The sequence below is a fragment of the Hippoglossus stenolepis genome, chromosome 16 (assembly GCF_022539355.2).
Source record: "Hippoglossus stenolepis isolate QCI-W04-F060 chromosome 16, HSTE1.2, whole genome shotgun sequence".
NCBI classification, from domain to species: domain Eukaryota; kingdom Metazoa; phylum Chordata; class Actinopteri; order Pleuronectiformes; family Pleuronectidae; genus Hippoglossus; species Hippoglossus stenolepis.
Genome location: NC_061498.1, coordinates 20386333 through 20403092, shown reverse-complemented (window position 1 = coordinate 20403092; position 16760 = coordinate 20386333). Strand labels below are relative to the sequence as shown.

General features: G+C 44.3%; 2 protein-coding genes across 5 annotated transcripts in view; both read right to left on the bottom strand.

Annotated features, from left to right (window-relative positions):
• The window catches only part of LOC124854942 (cytosolic phospholipase A2 gamma-like), a 78971-nt gene that overhangs the window by 11621 nt on the left and 50590 nt on the right, over nucleotides 1–16760 (bottom strand). For 2 of the 4 annotated variants that reach the window (XM_047343753.1, XM_047343754.1), the window contains exon 1: nucleotides 57–212. The exons of the other annotated variants lie outside the window; for them this stretch is intronic. The gene's annotated coding sequence lies outside the window, so the exon portion shown is untranslated. Of the gene's footprint in view, nucleotides 1–56; nucleotides 213–16760 lie in introns of those variants that run through there. 4 annotated transcript variants of the gene reach the window in all.
• LOC124854943 (uncharacterized mitochondrial protein AtMg00860) lies at nucleotides 5479–6204 on the bottom strand. The gene has a single exon (XM_047343755.1). It carries the CDS (start codon nucleotides 6187–6189, stop codon nucleotides 5551–5553), a length of 639 nt encoding a protein of 212 aa, XP_047199711.1. The 5' UTR covers nucleotides 6190–6204; the 3' UTR covers nucleotides 5479–5550.

The window sequence follows — 16760 nt, the reverse complement described above, 5'->3', positions numbered from 1 at the left end:
TGAGACTGATAAGTTTAGCTTTCCAGTCTGCATGTCTGCATGTGAACACAACCTACTCTGCTTAATGAAGTTCTGAAGCTGAATCCACGTTGTGGTGAAAGTTATGCCTCAACTCCTCTGCTGTTCGATTTGTCTGATCAGAAGTGACAGGGTTTTCTTTCTCCTTTTGAGGAACTGCTTCGGTTACAGACCGTCCACAGAAAGAGGGAGGGAGGGAGAGAGAGGGGGAGTCAGGGTGGGGCAGGTACCAACAACAACAGGCGCTCTCCTGATTCAAGAATATAGAAATGCACCATTAACAGTAAAAACCCTGCATTCTTGTTTCCTCTGGAGTGAAAGCTTCATCGTGTTTGAAAAATGAGAGTTGCTATAATTCTCTGAAAGATTCATGAGGAGAGAAGAGCCAAGGGTATGGAGGGTTTTAAGGGCCCAAACAAAAAATATAAATACATAAATAATTATATAAATACATAAATATATACAAAATTATATAATTAAATGCCTAAATAAATGCCGAAATGTGTATTTATTTATTTAGATATTTCCAATTTTCTTTTTTTATTATTTACTGATACTTTTTATTTACTTATTTATACTTTTATTTATCCATAGCATTACTTGCTGGACAGAAGATAATTAAACTGTCAACTTCAGTCATCAAAAGTCCGGGGGGCAGGTTAAAGCTTCGGATTGGTTGTTGAACTTGAATGTACTGCTTTTGCCAAATTCAAGATGGCAGCGCACATCTGGTTGCTAACCACCAATCAAATTAAAGAAGAAGAAGAAGAAGAAGAAGAAGAAGAAGAAGAAGAAGAAGAAGGCGCCCATGGATCGGATTGCGTGCTACAATAGTAGAAATGTTTGCTGTAGCTGAACAAATGGAGGAAAATGCCAATTCATATGCCTTTTTACATGTGATTGAGGGCATTTGCTGAGCAAATAGGAATGATATCAGCCCTGAGTGACACCGAAATTATTATGAATCTATTCATTGAGCATATTATAAAATGATTTATGTATTTATTCATGATGTGTAATGCTCATTTCGTCCAGTAGAGGTCAGGAGCAGGCTTTTAACTTTTAGTCCAGTTTAAGACAGCGAGCTACTTTAAATCCGGTGTCACACCCAGTCCTACAGCCAGTATTTAAGTCCAAGTCTCCCCTAAACACATCCTTGACCCCTTGGGAAAGTTATGTAAAAGGTATCACTTGGACAGTAGTAGACACATGAAGATCTACATGCTGTTTCAAAACTTCACATCACCAACCACCTGGTGTCAAATACTGAATATATTATTTATTTATGAAACTAAAAACTAGAAACTAAAACTGCTGCAATTTGAAAAGCTGCACATTTCAATACAGAGAATGCAATCTCTGTTTCATCAATATTGGCTACAAGGCTCAAGATTGGTTTGCACCTGCTATTCATAAATCCAGTGCTAAGTTTGTGTATAATGAGCTTCCTGCATTTTAGAAACTTAACTATTTTCCACGTAGTGATTCACTAAATTAAGTTGCAGCATTTAATGATAATCATTTCTTATAAAAGTTCAGTGATGTAATCAGTTTATAGGAAAAGGACAAACCGATGAAAAATGACAGTTTTAAGTTGTAAATATTTATACTAATCACACCAGACAAATCTTTGTAAATGTAGGTATGAATCTTTTATTGTTAATATATGCACATACATGGACCAAATTGAGTCTTGTACGTTTTGTGTTTGGAATTAGAAAGAAAATATTCTGGGAAGCATAACATAATCAAGTTTATTTTGTCATTTAGGTAAATGTTATTAGCTAAATATTTCGTAGTTTGATTTAAATTGTGATGTTTTCCTGAATGTCATTTCACAGATGTTAACATCATTATTATTAATAAAATGCATTGGACCATACATTACCTTTTCAGTCTAAAACGAGCTAACGTCGGTTTTGTCTGGTTCACTCACACAAAGCAATTACTGCATCTATTAATTATGTTTGTGTGTTACAACCCATTTTACCCAGATTATTTGTGTCTGTGTGTGTGTGCGAGTGTGTGTGCGTGTGTGTGTTAAGGTGCTGATTGAAGGCAGGTGTGTTTGAGTGCGCCTCCACTCTGTGCATGTATGATTCAACCTAATATGTGAACATTGTTGCTGCTCTCTTCATTTTGCTGTGTGTCTTTGTTTTGCAGCCCAGGTTCTGATCCATGCGCCGCTGTCTAAAGGCAGAGTTGGGCTTCCTTAGCAAAGCACAAAGCAAGAGAGGATATGAAAATACCATCAATTCATGTCTTTGTACTAATCATATAGGTTGAAGAATCCCAATCAGAATCAAGGCCCATGCTTTGAGGTCAGGGTTGGAGGAGGGATTCACCTGTTTGTGCACAGGGGGGGAGTTTTAAAGGGGAGGTTCTCATGCAGCCATGCACCACTCCTAAAAGTCCCTTACATTTGGTGGTGATGTATCTGTGAGAAATGTGTGTTCCTGGTGAAGACTTTGGCTGCTTTGTTGACGTTGAAGTGGATGAATCATTTATAAATATATATAATAAATATCTTACATCCATCCTCCTAGCGTGACTCTATACATGGTTAAATGGCTCATGGATCCATTTGGGTTTGACTGTGCACACCAGCTAGGAGATCTGGGATCCAGTTTACAAATTTTCTAGTCTTTTGCACATTATCTTAATGAGCAACACAGACTGGACCAAATGTCTCATGCACATGTCAGTGTCTCAGTCAGTCACAGGTCAGCACGGGGAAACCAGCCACACCCCCTGCCACACACACGACCTGCAGGGGAAGAACAGAAAGGGGAGGGGGAGAGAGAACACAGAAAGTAACACAACGAAGGGCCGCCCCCAGGTCCTGATTGGCCCGTTCTGTCTGGCCGTTAGTTTGAGGGATGTAAACAGTGAGAATGACAGAACAGGCTTCAATTGGTAATAGAGGAGGTAGACCAGCAAACAAGCAAACGCACTAACGAACAAGACGGAATTATCTGGCAGCGTAGTGGAGTCAAGACCAGGCTTTTATGGAGAGGTTGATGAATGAGTGAGAGCAGGTGTGCCTTGTCTGCTGCAGCGGGGAAACCAGCCACACCCCCTGCCAGCTGAGACTGACTCATGTGTCGACAGGACCTGAGGCTCAATCCCCTGATCGCCGCTGCGCAGACCTGGAAACATTTGTATGCAAGATATTTTGGCTTCAGATCTGGATAGTGGGAGGAGGTGGAGATAGCGTTATCCATCTTTATATAAAGTGTATGATAAAAACTCATTGTCAAGACTACTTGGCTTATAAAAAAACAAAATAGACTTAAAACTAATTTTACAAACCATAAGAAGCATCTGTTGATGTGATCCATGCCTGCCAAAAAACTAATTCAGAAAACTTTCAATAGAGAATTATTGATTGCATAAAGCTGAAAGTTACAAAGCAATGTCAAAGAGTTTAGATATTCATCCGTCCACAGTTAGACAAACTATATTTCAGCAACAATATGGTTTAAGGGTTTGAATGGATATTGATGTATTAGACGTTGAGGAGAAAATAATGGACACTGTGAAGGTGTTGAGATGAAGATGCGTCTCATAGGCTGGTCTGAGAGGATAGAATGGGGGGACTCCAAGGGGGGTCTCATCTCAGGCATAATTTCATTATTATTATTATTATTATTATGATGAAGGGATGTGGGGATGAGGGGAGCTATAAGGGAGGGAGGATGAATGGAGGAGGGTAGGGATGAGAGAAGGAGGATGAATGGATGTAGTAACCTTCTGGCCAGGAGTGTAGTGGGGCGCCGGGATGCGGTGCCGGTTGGCCCCTCTCTGGTACCGGTCCGAAGAACGCAGGAGAGCAGAACGGGCCCGCAACCAGGTGCGACGACAGCGCCGGATAAACATCTGGACAGATGGGACACTGGCTTCTCGCTCCTGCTCAGGAAAAAGTGGTGGCTGGTAACCTCGGGAGCACTGGAAAGGTGAGAGTCCAGTAGCCGAACTGGGAAGTGTGTTGTGGGCTGTATTGGGAATTTCTGCATTTGTGTAATGTTTAATAGAAAAACAGATATGTATTTAGAAGAAGTATGAACAGATGTGGTTCTCGTGGGTTAACTTAAACTTTACGAGTGTTGCTCAAGGGACTGTAATGTTTATGATTTCCTCCCCACATGTGTGACACTGGGCAATTGGTACACGGCAGGGGTACTGAGTAGATGGGTGAGGGGATCTCTGCATTGTATACAGGACTGGGGTCTTTTGTCTTGTAAACGAAGACAAGGGATCTCGGAGACAGATGGTCTCACTCCAGAAGTCACACCAGGAGGCTGGGACAGAGATGGAGACAGGATGTCTGCCCACTCTGGTCAGACATCCAGTGGCTGATGAATACCCTTTGCTCCTCGCAGGGAGGGGCTTCTGATTGTATAAGTGTAGTGATTCTCCTATGCTCTGGGCTCATTCATACACGTTACGCTAGGTAATGTGTGGGGCGGGTCCACCTGCAGGTGTTAGAATTGAACTTACCGAGAGACAATGTATAATTTGTGTATGATTAAACAGAAATTTCCATGACAGGGCATACTCCACCCACAGGAGCTGCTTGGACCAGGAGGAAGGATTGTGGGAGACAACACACCGCAGAGCAGTCTCCATCTCCTGATTCAGCCTCTCGGACTGGCCATTCGATTGAGGATGGAACCCAGAGGATAGGCTGACCTTGGCCCCCAACAGACTGCAGAACTCTGTCCAAAACCGAGAGGTGAATTGTGGCATCTGGTCGGAGACAATGTCACTGGGGAGGCCATGCAAACGGAAAATGTGGTGCAGCATGAGTTCAGCCTTCTCCTTGGCTGATGGTAATGTTGGCAAAGGAATGAAGTGGGCAGATTTGGAGAATCTATCCACAATGGTGAGAATAGTGGTGTTACCGTCTGATGGAGGAAGTCCAGTGACGAAGTCGAGAGAGATGTGAGACCATGGACGATGAGGAATGGGCAGTGGTTGGAGCAGACCAGAAGGAGCGTGGCGGGCACTCTTGTGCTGGGAACAAATCTGGCAGGCCGTGACAAACTCCTTAGTGTCCTCCTCCATGGAACCCCACCAGAAGCGTTGCCTCAATAGAGCTAGGGTGCGTCTAACCCCTGGGTGACAGGCAAGGCGAGAAGAGTGTCCCCACTGGAGTACCTGAGAGCAGAGATTCGCAGGGACAAACAGGCGATTTTCAGGGCAAGCACTGGGCGCTGGGTGATCAGCCTGACCCTGCTTCACCTTATCTTCAATGTCCCAGGTTATAATGCCAATGAACACCTTGGAGGGGAGGATACTTTCCGATAATGTGGGACAACTGTCTGACTGGAACTGACGACAGGGCATCAGGCTTGACATTCTTCGATCCTGCGCGGTAAGAGAGGGAAAAGTCAAAACGATTAAAGAATAATGCCCACCTGGCTTGACGGGAACTCAGCCGTTTCGCTGACCGGATGTACTCCAGGTTCTTGTGGTCGGTCCAAACCACAAACGGCTGCTCCACCTCCTCTAACCAGTGCCTCCACTCTTTCAGGGCCATCTTGACAGCCAACAACTCTCGATTCCCAATATCATAATGTTGTTCGGCGACAATGGTGACAATTTGCGGGAGAAAAAAGCACACGGGTGCAACTTCTGGTCCTCTGCTGACCGCTGGGAGAGGACTGCTCCCACCCCGGAGTCCGATGCGTCCACCTCCACAATAAACTGGCGCTCTGGGTCTGGAAAGACAAGGATGGGAGCAGACGAGAACCGTGACTTGAACTCACCGAATGCTCTTTCTGCAGCAGAGGACCACTGGAAGGTGAGTTTCTGGGAGGTGAGAGCCGTTAGAGGAGCCGCCACAGAGCTATCATTGCGGATGAAACGACGGGAGAAATTGGCAAACCCCAAGAACTGCTGAAGCCTCTTCCGAGTGGTGGGGTTAGGCCAATCAGCCACTGCTTTGATCTTGGTGGGGTCCATCAGGAAACGACCAGCCCTGCTGATTAAGCCCAAAAACGTTACCTCTGTGGCACGAAATTCACATTTCTCCGCTTTCACGAAAAGCGAGTCTCTGGAAAACACTGCGAACATGCTGAACATGCTCCGGTTCAGACTTAGAGAAGATGAGGATATCGTCAAGGTAGACAAACACAAAAATATTAAGAAAATCCCGGAGAACATCATTCACCATAGCCTGGAAGACCGCACGAGCATTAGTAAGTCCAAAAGGCATAACCAGATACTCATAGTGACCACTAGGGGTGTTGAATGCAGTCTTCCATTCATCCCCCTCCCTGATACGAACAAGGTGATAGGCGTTTCGGAGGTCAAGCTTGGTAAACACCGTAGCCCCTTGCAACAGTTCGAATGCAGAAGAGATTAGAGGGAGGGGGTACCTGTTTTTAATGGTGATGTTGTTCAGACCTCGGTAATCAATGCAGGGTCGGAGGGTCTTGTCCTTTTTATCCACAAAAAAGAATCCAGATCCAGCAGGGGATGAAGAAGGACGGATAATGCCGACAGCCAGCGAGTCATTTATGTACCTCTCCATGGCCTTGGTCTCAGGAGTAGACAGGGAGAAGAGTCGCCCCCTGGGTGGTGAGGTACCAGGGAGGAGATTGATGGCGCAGTCATACGGGCGGTGTGGGGGAAGCGAAGTGGCCCGAGCCTTGTTAAACACCTCCTTTAAGTCCTGGTACTCAGATGGAACTCCTGAAAGATCTGGAAACTCATTAAGAGGAGAGGGGCTGGAGGGAAGTGATGAAGCAGATCTTAGGCAGACAGCATGACAGTGGTTACTCCATTGTAAAATGGAACCAGTAACCCAGTCAATATGTGGATTATGTCTCCGTAACCATGGGTGCCCTAGAATAACCGGTTGTTGTGGTGCATGTATCAGGTGAAACGTAAGAAACTCTGTGTTGTTACCTGACATGCCTAGATGGAGAGGGATGGTGCGGTGGGTTACTGTGCGGAGGAGGCGCCCATCCAGGGCAGTGGCCTTAATGGGCTGGATCAAAGGTTCCTGATCAACACCCAGCTGAACGGCAAGAGTACGGTCCAGGAGAATGGTGTCGGCCCCAGAGTCAATAAAGACAGACTGTGTTAGACTGTCCTTTGCAGAAGAGCTGGGCATGGAGAAGGGGACGAGAGGGCATTTCAGAACTTGTGATGTGGCTCACCAGCGCCCTCGGAATTCCTGGTGAGCCCGGTCTTTTACTGGACAAGATGACACATAGTGGCCCCCCTGTCCACAGTACATGCAGCAGTTGTCCCTTCGGCAGCGCTGTCGTTCAGCTGATGACAGCCGGGTCCTGCCGAGTTGCATGGGCTCGAAAGCTGGGTGATCATAAAAGCCACTCTCGACCTCTCGGTGGGATATATGAGAGGCTGCAGTTCAAAAGTCAACAAACAGAGAGTAAGGAAGGACCGGCAGGTACCTGGTGCTCCGGAGAACCGTTCGGGAGCGTTAAGGCGAGGTTCCGGACCGGAGATAGCACGAGGACTGACCGGCCGTGAAACAGCCGGCGGTTGATGGACTTGTGCTAGAGACCGCTGGAACTGGTCGTTGAGAGCCTCCAAATATTGGTCGTGGCGTGCGGAACCTTCTTGGAAAGCCTCTGCCATGGCGGTAAGTTGTCGCCCTTGTTGGTGCAGAGCACTAGCTTGTGCCGCCATCTCTCTCTGGAGAATCTCAGAGTTTGCTGGGTTCCTTTTTGGCCAGATCGTACTGTCAGGGTGCGCAAAATGGCAAACGTGAACCCAAAAGCACGACACTTGAGCAGTCTTAGGAATAGCAAGAGTTCGGGTTTAATGGATGATCAGGGGTCCAAAACCAGGCAGACAGTCAGAGATAGCAAACAAATCCGATAGGGAGCAGGCAAACCGGGGAGCAGGCAAAAAGGGAATCGAGGGCCAGAAGGCAGGTCAGAGCGGAGATCAGGCAGAGCAGTGAAACAAGGGATAACGCTGGAAAGCTAGGAAAAAACACACTAGACGATCTGGCAGAGAACAGAGGAAATGGGCCGGTATATATACTGGGTGACTGATGACTGATGGAAAGCAGGTGAGTCTGGGGGTGGGGCAGGTAATGAGATCTGTGGGAAGAGGTGATGCAGAGCAGGGGGGAGTGGCTGAATTCTGAAATGACATGAGAATAAGTACATGAAAAACAAGATAACAGAAAATGAAAATGCTATGAACTGACTGAAGTTGTGACAGTTACTATGACATTTTGACTTTTCACTTATTACTACATGTTATCCTGTAGTAACACGTGTAGTGTTCTCACTGCTGGCCCAAGCACACACTGAATAGATTGCACTACTAAAAACACTTTCTTCCCATTTACTCTGGAAAACACAAGAAACCGTGTTCATTGGCTAAAACAGCCTCTGACAAAGAAAGAGAACAGCCCTAACCTGAATGAAATTTATTTGAAAAATAGCTATCTGCTCCTGACATGAGCTAGAAAGAAGCAAACTCCCACTTTAGCTTGTTTCATATCGTAAATCGTGGATCATGGATCTTAACTTATCATCAACCTAACTTCAACGTCAGCTTTCTTTTGAAAGAAGCTAAAGCCTGCTTTAGCTTGACTAGCTATTTTCCTTAGCTAACCAGCAAAGATTCATGGATAATGATTCATGTGATGATAGCTTAATATATATATAATAGTATAAGAAGACTTTTATTCTGAGAAATCATGTAAACTTTACAAGCTGAGCAACATGTAGTGACTTTTATCGACATGGATTCACACAGATTATACAGTTTGTATCTGTAACCTTCGACCCCCCATCTAACTTCCAATCAGCGTGACCAAGGAGGTGAACAATTTCTTCCTGTGATGAGGGAATTCCGCAGCGGGGCTTCGTATGGAGTACAACGTCGGCGAACTTTTACCTGCGTCATTTGCTTTGCATTCGTGTGTGTGACCGCGCCCTTAAAATCTCTTACAACAACGTAGCCAAACCGGGCTTCACAATGTCAAGAGAGCCATCTTCTCTGATGTAAATCGTCAGTTTGGAGTGTCCATGGATGACAACGTGATTTTATTTGAGGACATTTTAGCAACTATTGAGTTACTGAGTATTATTGTTGCAACCACAACTATTATAAAGGTTTTGGGTTTTGCAAGTCAAGAAAGGCAAATGGGCAGTTGACTGGGTAATTTTGGCCCTGTGCTGTGCACAAGCAGTGAGGAGCGTGACACTCTGACTAAAACCATTGAGGGTGTGTGTATGTGCGCGTGTGTGTGTACCATTTTGAGACTATAGGTTGACTATGTTAACCATGTTACAATGGCCAATTTTGGTTCAATATCATCATTGTGAGGACATTTTGACTGGTCCTCACAAATTCGATGGGCTGTTTGAGTGTTAAGACTTGGTTTTAGGGTTAGGGTTAGAATTAGGGCAGCTGTGGCTGAGGGTTGGAGTGGTAGTTCTCCAACAAGAAGCTTGGCGGTTCAATCCTCAGTCTTCCCCATCTGCATGACAAAGTGTCCTTAAGCAAGATACTAAACCCCTAAATGGCCCCTCATAGATGTTGAATGCACTAATTGTAAGTTGCTTTGGATAAAAGCGTCTGCCAAATGACATGTAATGTAATAATTAGGTTTAGGTTAGGGTAAAGCGCCATGGAATGCATTTTGTCAATGAGTGTCCTCACAACTAAAGAGAGGTGTGTGTGTGTGTGTGTGTGTGTGTGTGTGTGTGTGTGTGTGTGTGTGTGTGTGTCACGGTTATGTACCGTATGAGTTCTTTGACCTGCAGTCAGTGATATTTATGAACTCCTCAGTGACAGTGCGTGTTAGTCCGCTTGTGTGTTTATGCTACTACTGCTGTGATCTGCGCGTGTGCGTCCGCATGCACGAAAGGCTCCTGATCAAAACACTGAATATGATGTGTGAGTATTGAGGATGAATTGAGTTCCTATGATCTGAATCTCTAGTGTGAACTGGCTGATGTGTCCACAGAGACCACAGCACCTGACAGGTGAGCTGGCACTGACAGTAAAGTATTTACCGTCAGTAACGGCCTCACTCCTTTGCCTTACATGTGTAGAAACGTTAGAGGATCTGTCTCCTTACCTGATGACGTGCAGATGATATATGTTTGCAGAATCACAGATATCTCCCAAACGACATGCATTCTTCGTTCAATTCATGCTCATTTTCTGTAGCTGTTGCGGGACGGCGCTTTGCGGGGTGGCACTTCCACACGACGCGGACAAACTTTGAGCATTTTCCCCTCTTCTCCAGTTCTCCTTCTGCCCCTCAGCCCCTCGGCGTCTCCCCTCACACGGAGCGCAGAGATGGAGTGAAGCCCCGCAGGAGATCCGCCCTCACAGCGTCGTCCTCGTTTTCTGCGCGGTTCTGGGGCATTTCAGCTTTTTTACCATCTATCTGTGAGTTTATCCGCCTGTAAGAATTTCCAGCTGTAAAATCTTTCATTACGCGTGTTCCTCTGCTGGGGTTCCTTCGGAGCGGGCGGATGTCAGTGGCGCACCGCTTGTCTGCGCTGGATCAGACAACTTCTCCACAAACGCGCAGCGCGCCAGGAGCGCACAGACTGACAGAGACAGCGTGTTCATGACACTGTGTGATGATGACGAACAGTAACACACACACACACACACACACACACACACACACACACACACACACACACACACACACACACACACACACACACACACACACACACACACAGTACATTTCAGTAAGAGACATCCCAAATAATAACAAGGAGGGGAAAACACAGAGTGTGATAAAGTCAGACATCTACTCAAGATCCGAGGAATAGTTTATAAAAATTGGTTTCTATAATGGTTAGAGTTTTTACAATATTACAGGCGTACACGGTTAGATTCAGATGCTTTTGACCCAATCTCAAAGTAAAGAAAAAGAAAAATTCAGCATCAGTGACAATCTGACTGTGAACTTATCACAGTGATTCATTTCACTTCCAAACAAGTGGCACAGATCCTCTCAGAGAATCCAGCTGTGGTGTTTGCAGACTGTGCAACCAGTGGAACTCTCTCCTGTGGATGTGCTGCGCCCTCTTGCGTTAGGTTTGGGTAACTCCCTTCACATCCAGTGCGACACTGGTGAGTCAGGCTGAATATGATGTGTGTGAAGATTGAAATGTCATCTGATAACATAACAACCATTACAATGTTATATGTATCCTGCTGTATGAATGAACAGCAATAAAAGATATGGGAATTGAGAAGTTTTAAGTTTTATCAGTGTTTTAGACCTAAACCTGATTAGAAGGTTATTTAAATAAATAGCACATAATAAATAGCCAGACTTTCTAATGGGTATAGCCTACTTCAGTCCTCAGCATCGTGGACAACTTGTCTAATGGTTTTATTGAGATATGTATATATATATATATATTTATGGGGCATATTTACAAAATGACCTTCAGCCGGCTACTGGTATGGATGTTTCTGACCAAACCGTCATGAGTGTAGCATGAGGGCCCGACGTCCTCTAGGGGGAGCTGTGCTCATAGCCCAGCACTGTGCAGCTTGATTGGCATTAGAGAGAGAACACCAGAATTGGAAGATGCGCTACTGGCGCCCCGTTCTCTTCACAGATGAGAGCAAGTTCACAATGAGCACATGTGACAGGCATGTAAGAGTCTGGAGACATCATCCAGCATGACAGGTTTGGTGGTGGGTCAGTGATGATCTAGGGAGGCATGTCCTTGGAGGGTTGCACTGACCTTCATGTCATAGCCAACGCTACCCTGACTGATGTTAGGTACCGGGATGTAATCCTCAGAGCAATTGTCGGGCCATACGCTGTTGCAGTGGGCCCTGGGTTCCTCTGGGTTCGGGACAATGCCCGGCCTCATATTGCCAGAGTGTGTAGGCAGTTCCTGGATGACGAAGGCTTTGATGCCATTGACATACCCATACGTTCTCCTGACCTAAATCCAATTGAGCACCTATGGGACATTATGTATCGTGTATCTGATGATTTTAAAGGGCCCATATTTTACATCTTTCTGGGATTTAATTTGAGGTATTGATACCCCTAAGATGATATATCAGTGGTTTAAAGTCGAAAAAACTGCTGCAATGTGTATTGCTGATTGGCTGACTGCACTTTGAGTGACACGCGACCAGGCCTATCACCGGTCTCATTCTGGCGCATTGACTCTCACTGGTAAACGTAGCTGAAAGTCACGTTGTTATGTTTGAATGCAGCCACATACTCACAGTCGGTTACAACAGGATGTTTCTGAACGGTAAGTTACACCGTCCTCATGTTTGTTCAAGTTTTAGCAGGATAGTCGGCCAATGTAGGAGTAACGTCCCGAGTTACAGTACAGAGTTTCACAACGGAGTTTCAATACGGAGTAATGTAGACTTTACTCCGTAGTGAGCACACAGACACGGCATGTCAGAAGAAATAAAGCGTAACCGCTGGTCTCGAACAGTAACGTTCTTAGGAGGAATGTGCACGGACACATTCTCTTCCTTGCATCCCTCCACGCTGCAGTGTTTCTTCAGTGTTGTTTGTTGTGGTTAGCCTGTGGTAGCTAACAAGCTGCTAGCTCAGAAACAAGTCTGCTTGGTGTTGCATTCGGTGTGGAGGGGTGGTGCTGGGGAGCGGGGGAAGTGGGTTCAGAGGATGGACTGGTACCGGCTGGGTGGGGCTGAGGGAGAAGTGTGATCCTGTATGGCTCATACGGGGGAGGAAGTACGAAACGAGACGTTTCGATAACATATTTCTTAGAATGGACTGAGAGAAAAAGTCAGCGGAGTGACTGTTTTCATACTTTGAGGGTCCCTACTGACCCCCTTCAAGTAATTACGGATAGTAATAGCCCAGAAAATGTATTTTACACAATATGGGCCCTTTAAATTGTTTACTTTGATTTTCGGTGTGGATTTGAATCTAGCCCTCAATGGGTTGATGATTTTGGTTTCCATTGACTGCTGTTTATATTGCATTATTTTATATCCTTACACACACACACACACACACACACACACACACACACACACACACACACACACACACATATAGGCTATATAAGATTAATGTAATCTTCTGGTAAATTGATTAATTGTTGAAGTCGGGGCCTGGGTGCCAAACTCTAACTATGTTCTGTTGCTGCAATATATATATATATACAATACCGTTCAAAAGTTTGGGGTCACTTAGAAATGTTCTTATTTTTCAAAGAAAAGCACTGTTTTTTTCAATGAAGATAACATTAAATTAATCAGAAATACACTCTATACATTGTTAATGTGGTAAATGACTATTCTAGGTGGAAACGTCTGGTTTTTAATGAAATATCTACATAGGTGTATAGAGGCCCATTTCCAGCAACTATCACTCCAGTGTTCTAATGGTACATTGTGTTTGCTAATCGCCTTAGAAGACTAATGGATGATTAGAAAACCCTTGAAAACCCTTGTGCAATTATGTTAGCACAGCTGAAAACTGTTTTGCTGGTGAGAGAAGCTATAAAACTGGCCTTCCTTTGAGCTAGTTGAGTATCTGGAGCATCACATTTGTGGGTTCGATTATACTCTCAAAATGGCCAGAAAAAGAGAACTTTCATGTGAAACTCTATTCTTGTTCTTAGAAATGAAGGCTATTCCTTGCGAAAATGCGAAGAAACTGAAAATTTCCTACAACGGTGTGTACTACTCCTTCAGAGAACAGCACAAACGGGCTCTAACCAGAGTAGAAAGAGAAGTGGGAGGCCCCAGTGCACAACTCAGCAAGAAGACAAGTATATTAGAGTCTCTAGTTTGAGAAATAGACGCCTCACAGGTCCTCAACTGGCAGCTTCTTTAAATGGTACCCGCAAAACGCCAGTGTCAACGTCTACAGTGAAGAGGCGACTCCGGGATGCTGGCCTTCTAGGCAGAGTGGCAAAGAAAAAGCCATATCTGAGACCAGCCAATAAAAAGAAAAGATTGATATGGGCAAAAGAACACAGACATTGGACAGAGGAAGATTGGAAAAAAGTGTTATGGACAGACGAATCAAAGTTTGAGGTGTTTGGATCACACAGAAGAACATTTGTGAGACGCAGAACAGGTGAAAAGATGCTGGAAGAGTGCCTGACGCCATCTGTCAAGCATGGTGGAGGTAATGTGATGGTCTGGGGCTGCTTTGGTGCTGGTAAAGTGGGAGATTTGTACAAGGTAAAAGGGATTTTAAATAAGAAAGGCTATCACTCCATTTTGCAACGCCATGCCATACCCTGTGGACAGCGCTTGATTGGAGCCAATTTCCTCTTCTGTTTGGACCTTTTGGAATCTTATAGTATTTGGACTTATTATTTCCTGTCTTACTCTGAAGCGACTGACAGCAGCTGTATCTCAATTCAGGGGCTGCATCCTTTGGCGTCTACAAATTAATGATTGCGTCAAAGTGGTGCAACTAGGCTGTCCCATTTTGGAGGCTCCTTCAAATGCGGCCTTTCATCAGCAAGAAACAAAGGCTCCAATCGGCGGATCCTTCGCTGGCCCAGCCTAGCCCAGGATTCATTGAGCATGTAGACTAAAGTGTTGGGCCATGGTTTTTTGTGAAACCACAATTCAGCCTACATGTGCCATCAAAGCCTGAAGCAGCATGTTCCCCCAGGATTCAGTCTCCCAGGGGCCATCAAAAACCAGAGCAAGGAACTCAGTCTCCCAGAGGGCATCAACTTCACACAGAGGGGTGAAAACCCCCCCAGTGACACAGGTTTCAACTCCCATTGGTCACTCTGGACCCCATGACCTGTGAGGTCACCGGGCCAATATAAGGCCTGTTATCCAACTCTTCTGCCTCTTTCTACACTCCCTCTACGGAGAGAAGGCTGTCGAGCCTCTTCCTGCCTCTTCCTATGATCCTTCCACAGGAGGGAAGGCTGTCGAGCCTCTTCTCCAGCTCACATCTTCTCTTCCCATCCAACTCTTCGAGAGGAGCACAAAGGTGCAGCTTCCAGCTCATCTCACCAAGGAAACCTCCTCGCCCTCCAAGCTCTACCAACGTCCTAGCAGCGATGCGATGTCCTGCAGAAAAACCAGCAACTGAGCTACACAGCTCAACAGAAACCAGCAAGACGACACAAAACTTCAAACTGCACAGCAACTTCCTTTTTCCCGTTTCCACGGACTGGTAACACAACCGGGCTTAATAATTATACTAGGCTAAGCAAGACTGTTTATTCGATTCTGTGTGATGTTTATAAGTTTGAGTTGTGGTGTTGTGATATTTTGGGTACAAGTTATTGAGAAAGTTAGTCTGTTATGCTCTGCACAGTCTTTCGTTGCATCCAATCTAGTAACTTTCTCTAACTTGGCACACACACAGACACACGCATAACTCTTCACCTCATTATCTCTACAGCTCGTAAACATTCCAATAGGGGGGAAGGGTGTTATCTCTTTGGCCAGCCACCATTTTGAAAGCACACAGACACACACACATATACCCCTATCTTTGTTTAGCAATTAGACTGTTAGTAATTTGTGTTTTTATACTTTATTATATTCATAATAAATGTTTTCTTTCACAAATGTTTTTCATTGATGTTGCATAAGTGACAACCTCTACACTGTCAAGAACTCCATATCCTTCAACTTAGCTAACTATCTATATGGTAATTTTGGTTATAGTTATTAATTTAATTGTTAATCAGAGTTCCAAATTTGTAGTTAGTACTTTTATGAGACTTATTCAATAAATTGGCTATCTTTTCCCTTCCTTTGAAGGGTGGTGCCCCGAGGTAACTTTAATCAATTAAAGGTATTATTTAATATTAATAATAAAATATTAATATTTAATATTTTATTTTGATAACCAAATTTATTGAATGCCGAAAGGCACACCATTTCATGGTATCACGTTTGATGCATTATGGCACAACAAAAGTGTCAACTTTTTAACATTTAAATTTAACTTAACTTATTTAAACATACAATTTGTGTAAGGTGATATCATTTGGAATCAGAATTTTTTTGGGATATTAAAACAATGCCCCTGGCTGATGTGTATATAATATTCCATCTTTGCGCACACACACACACACACACACACACACACACACACACACACACACACACACACACACACACACACACACACACACACAACAAACATGCACACTCTTTATGTTTCCAGCGCTGTACTCCAGTACGATAATGAGGTCAATGTCTCTCTTCTCTCCCAGAAAAGGAGGGTAGGCAACATTGATCAGCAGCCCGGCATCGACCAGGTGGATTATTTCTTTGGCGCCAAGGCAAGGTGGAGCATCTGACCAGCAAAATCATTTTTTTAACCATCATTTAACTATTAAATCACTATTTAAAGCAAATCTTTTATATATTTATTTATTTACTTATATACTTACCATTTTGTCTTTATTGTATTGGACCATTATAAGACAATCAATGCCATTGTTCACTTACTGTATTTGTTTCTTTACTTTTTTATTCATAACTATGTAACTAGCATCGACTATATATAAAGATCAACGACACAACTGCTCCCAAAAAGTCAAGCCAAAGCATCTCAATTGCCACCTGATGGCTGGCTGTAATATAGGTCATAAACTCTGCCGCCTCCTTGTTAGTGGATGGGACATGGACCAAACTAAAAAGTCAAGCTACGTGTCAAATACATTTTTCTCAATCATGATTTCTGTGATTTTAGGTTGTTCTAATGAAGTTACACTGATTTTTGTTGGAGTGCAAATTCTTCTGCTAAGTTTGGTTATAATTAC

What these genes read in the sequence shown, in the direction of transcription:
- LOC124854943 (XM_047343755.1), bottom strand. Translation starts at nt 6,189, where the DNA reads ATGATGTTCTCCGGGATTTTCTTAATATTTTTGTGTTTGTCTACCTTG.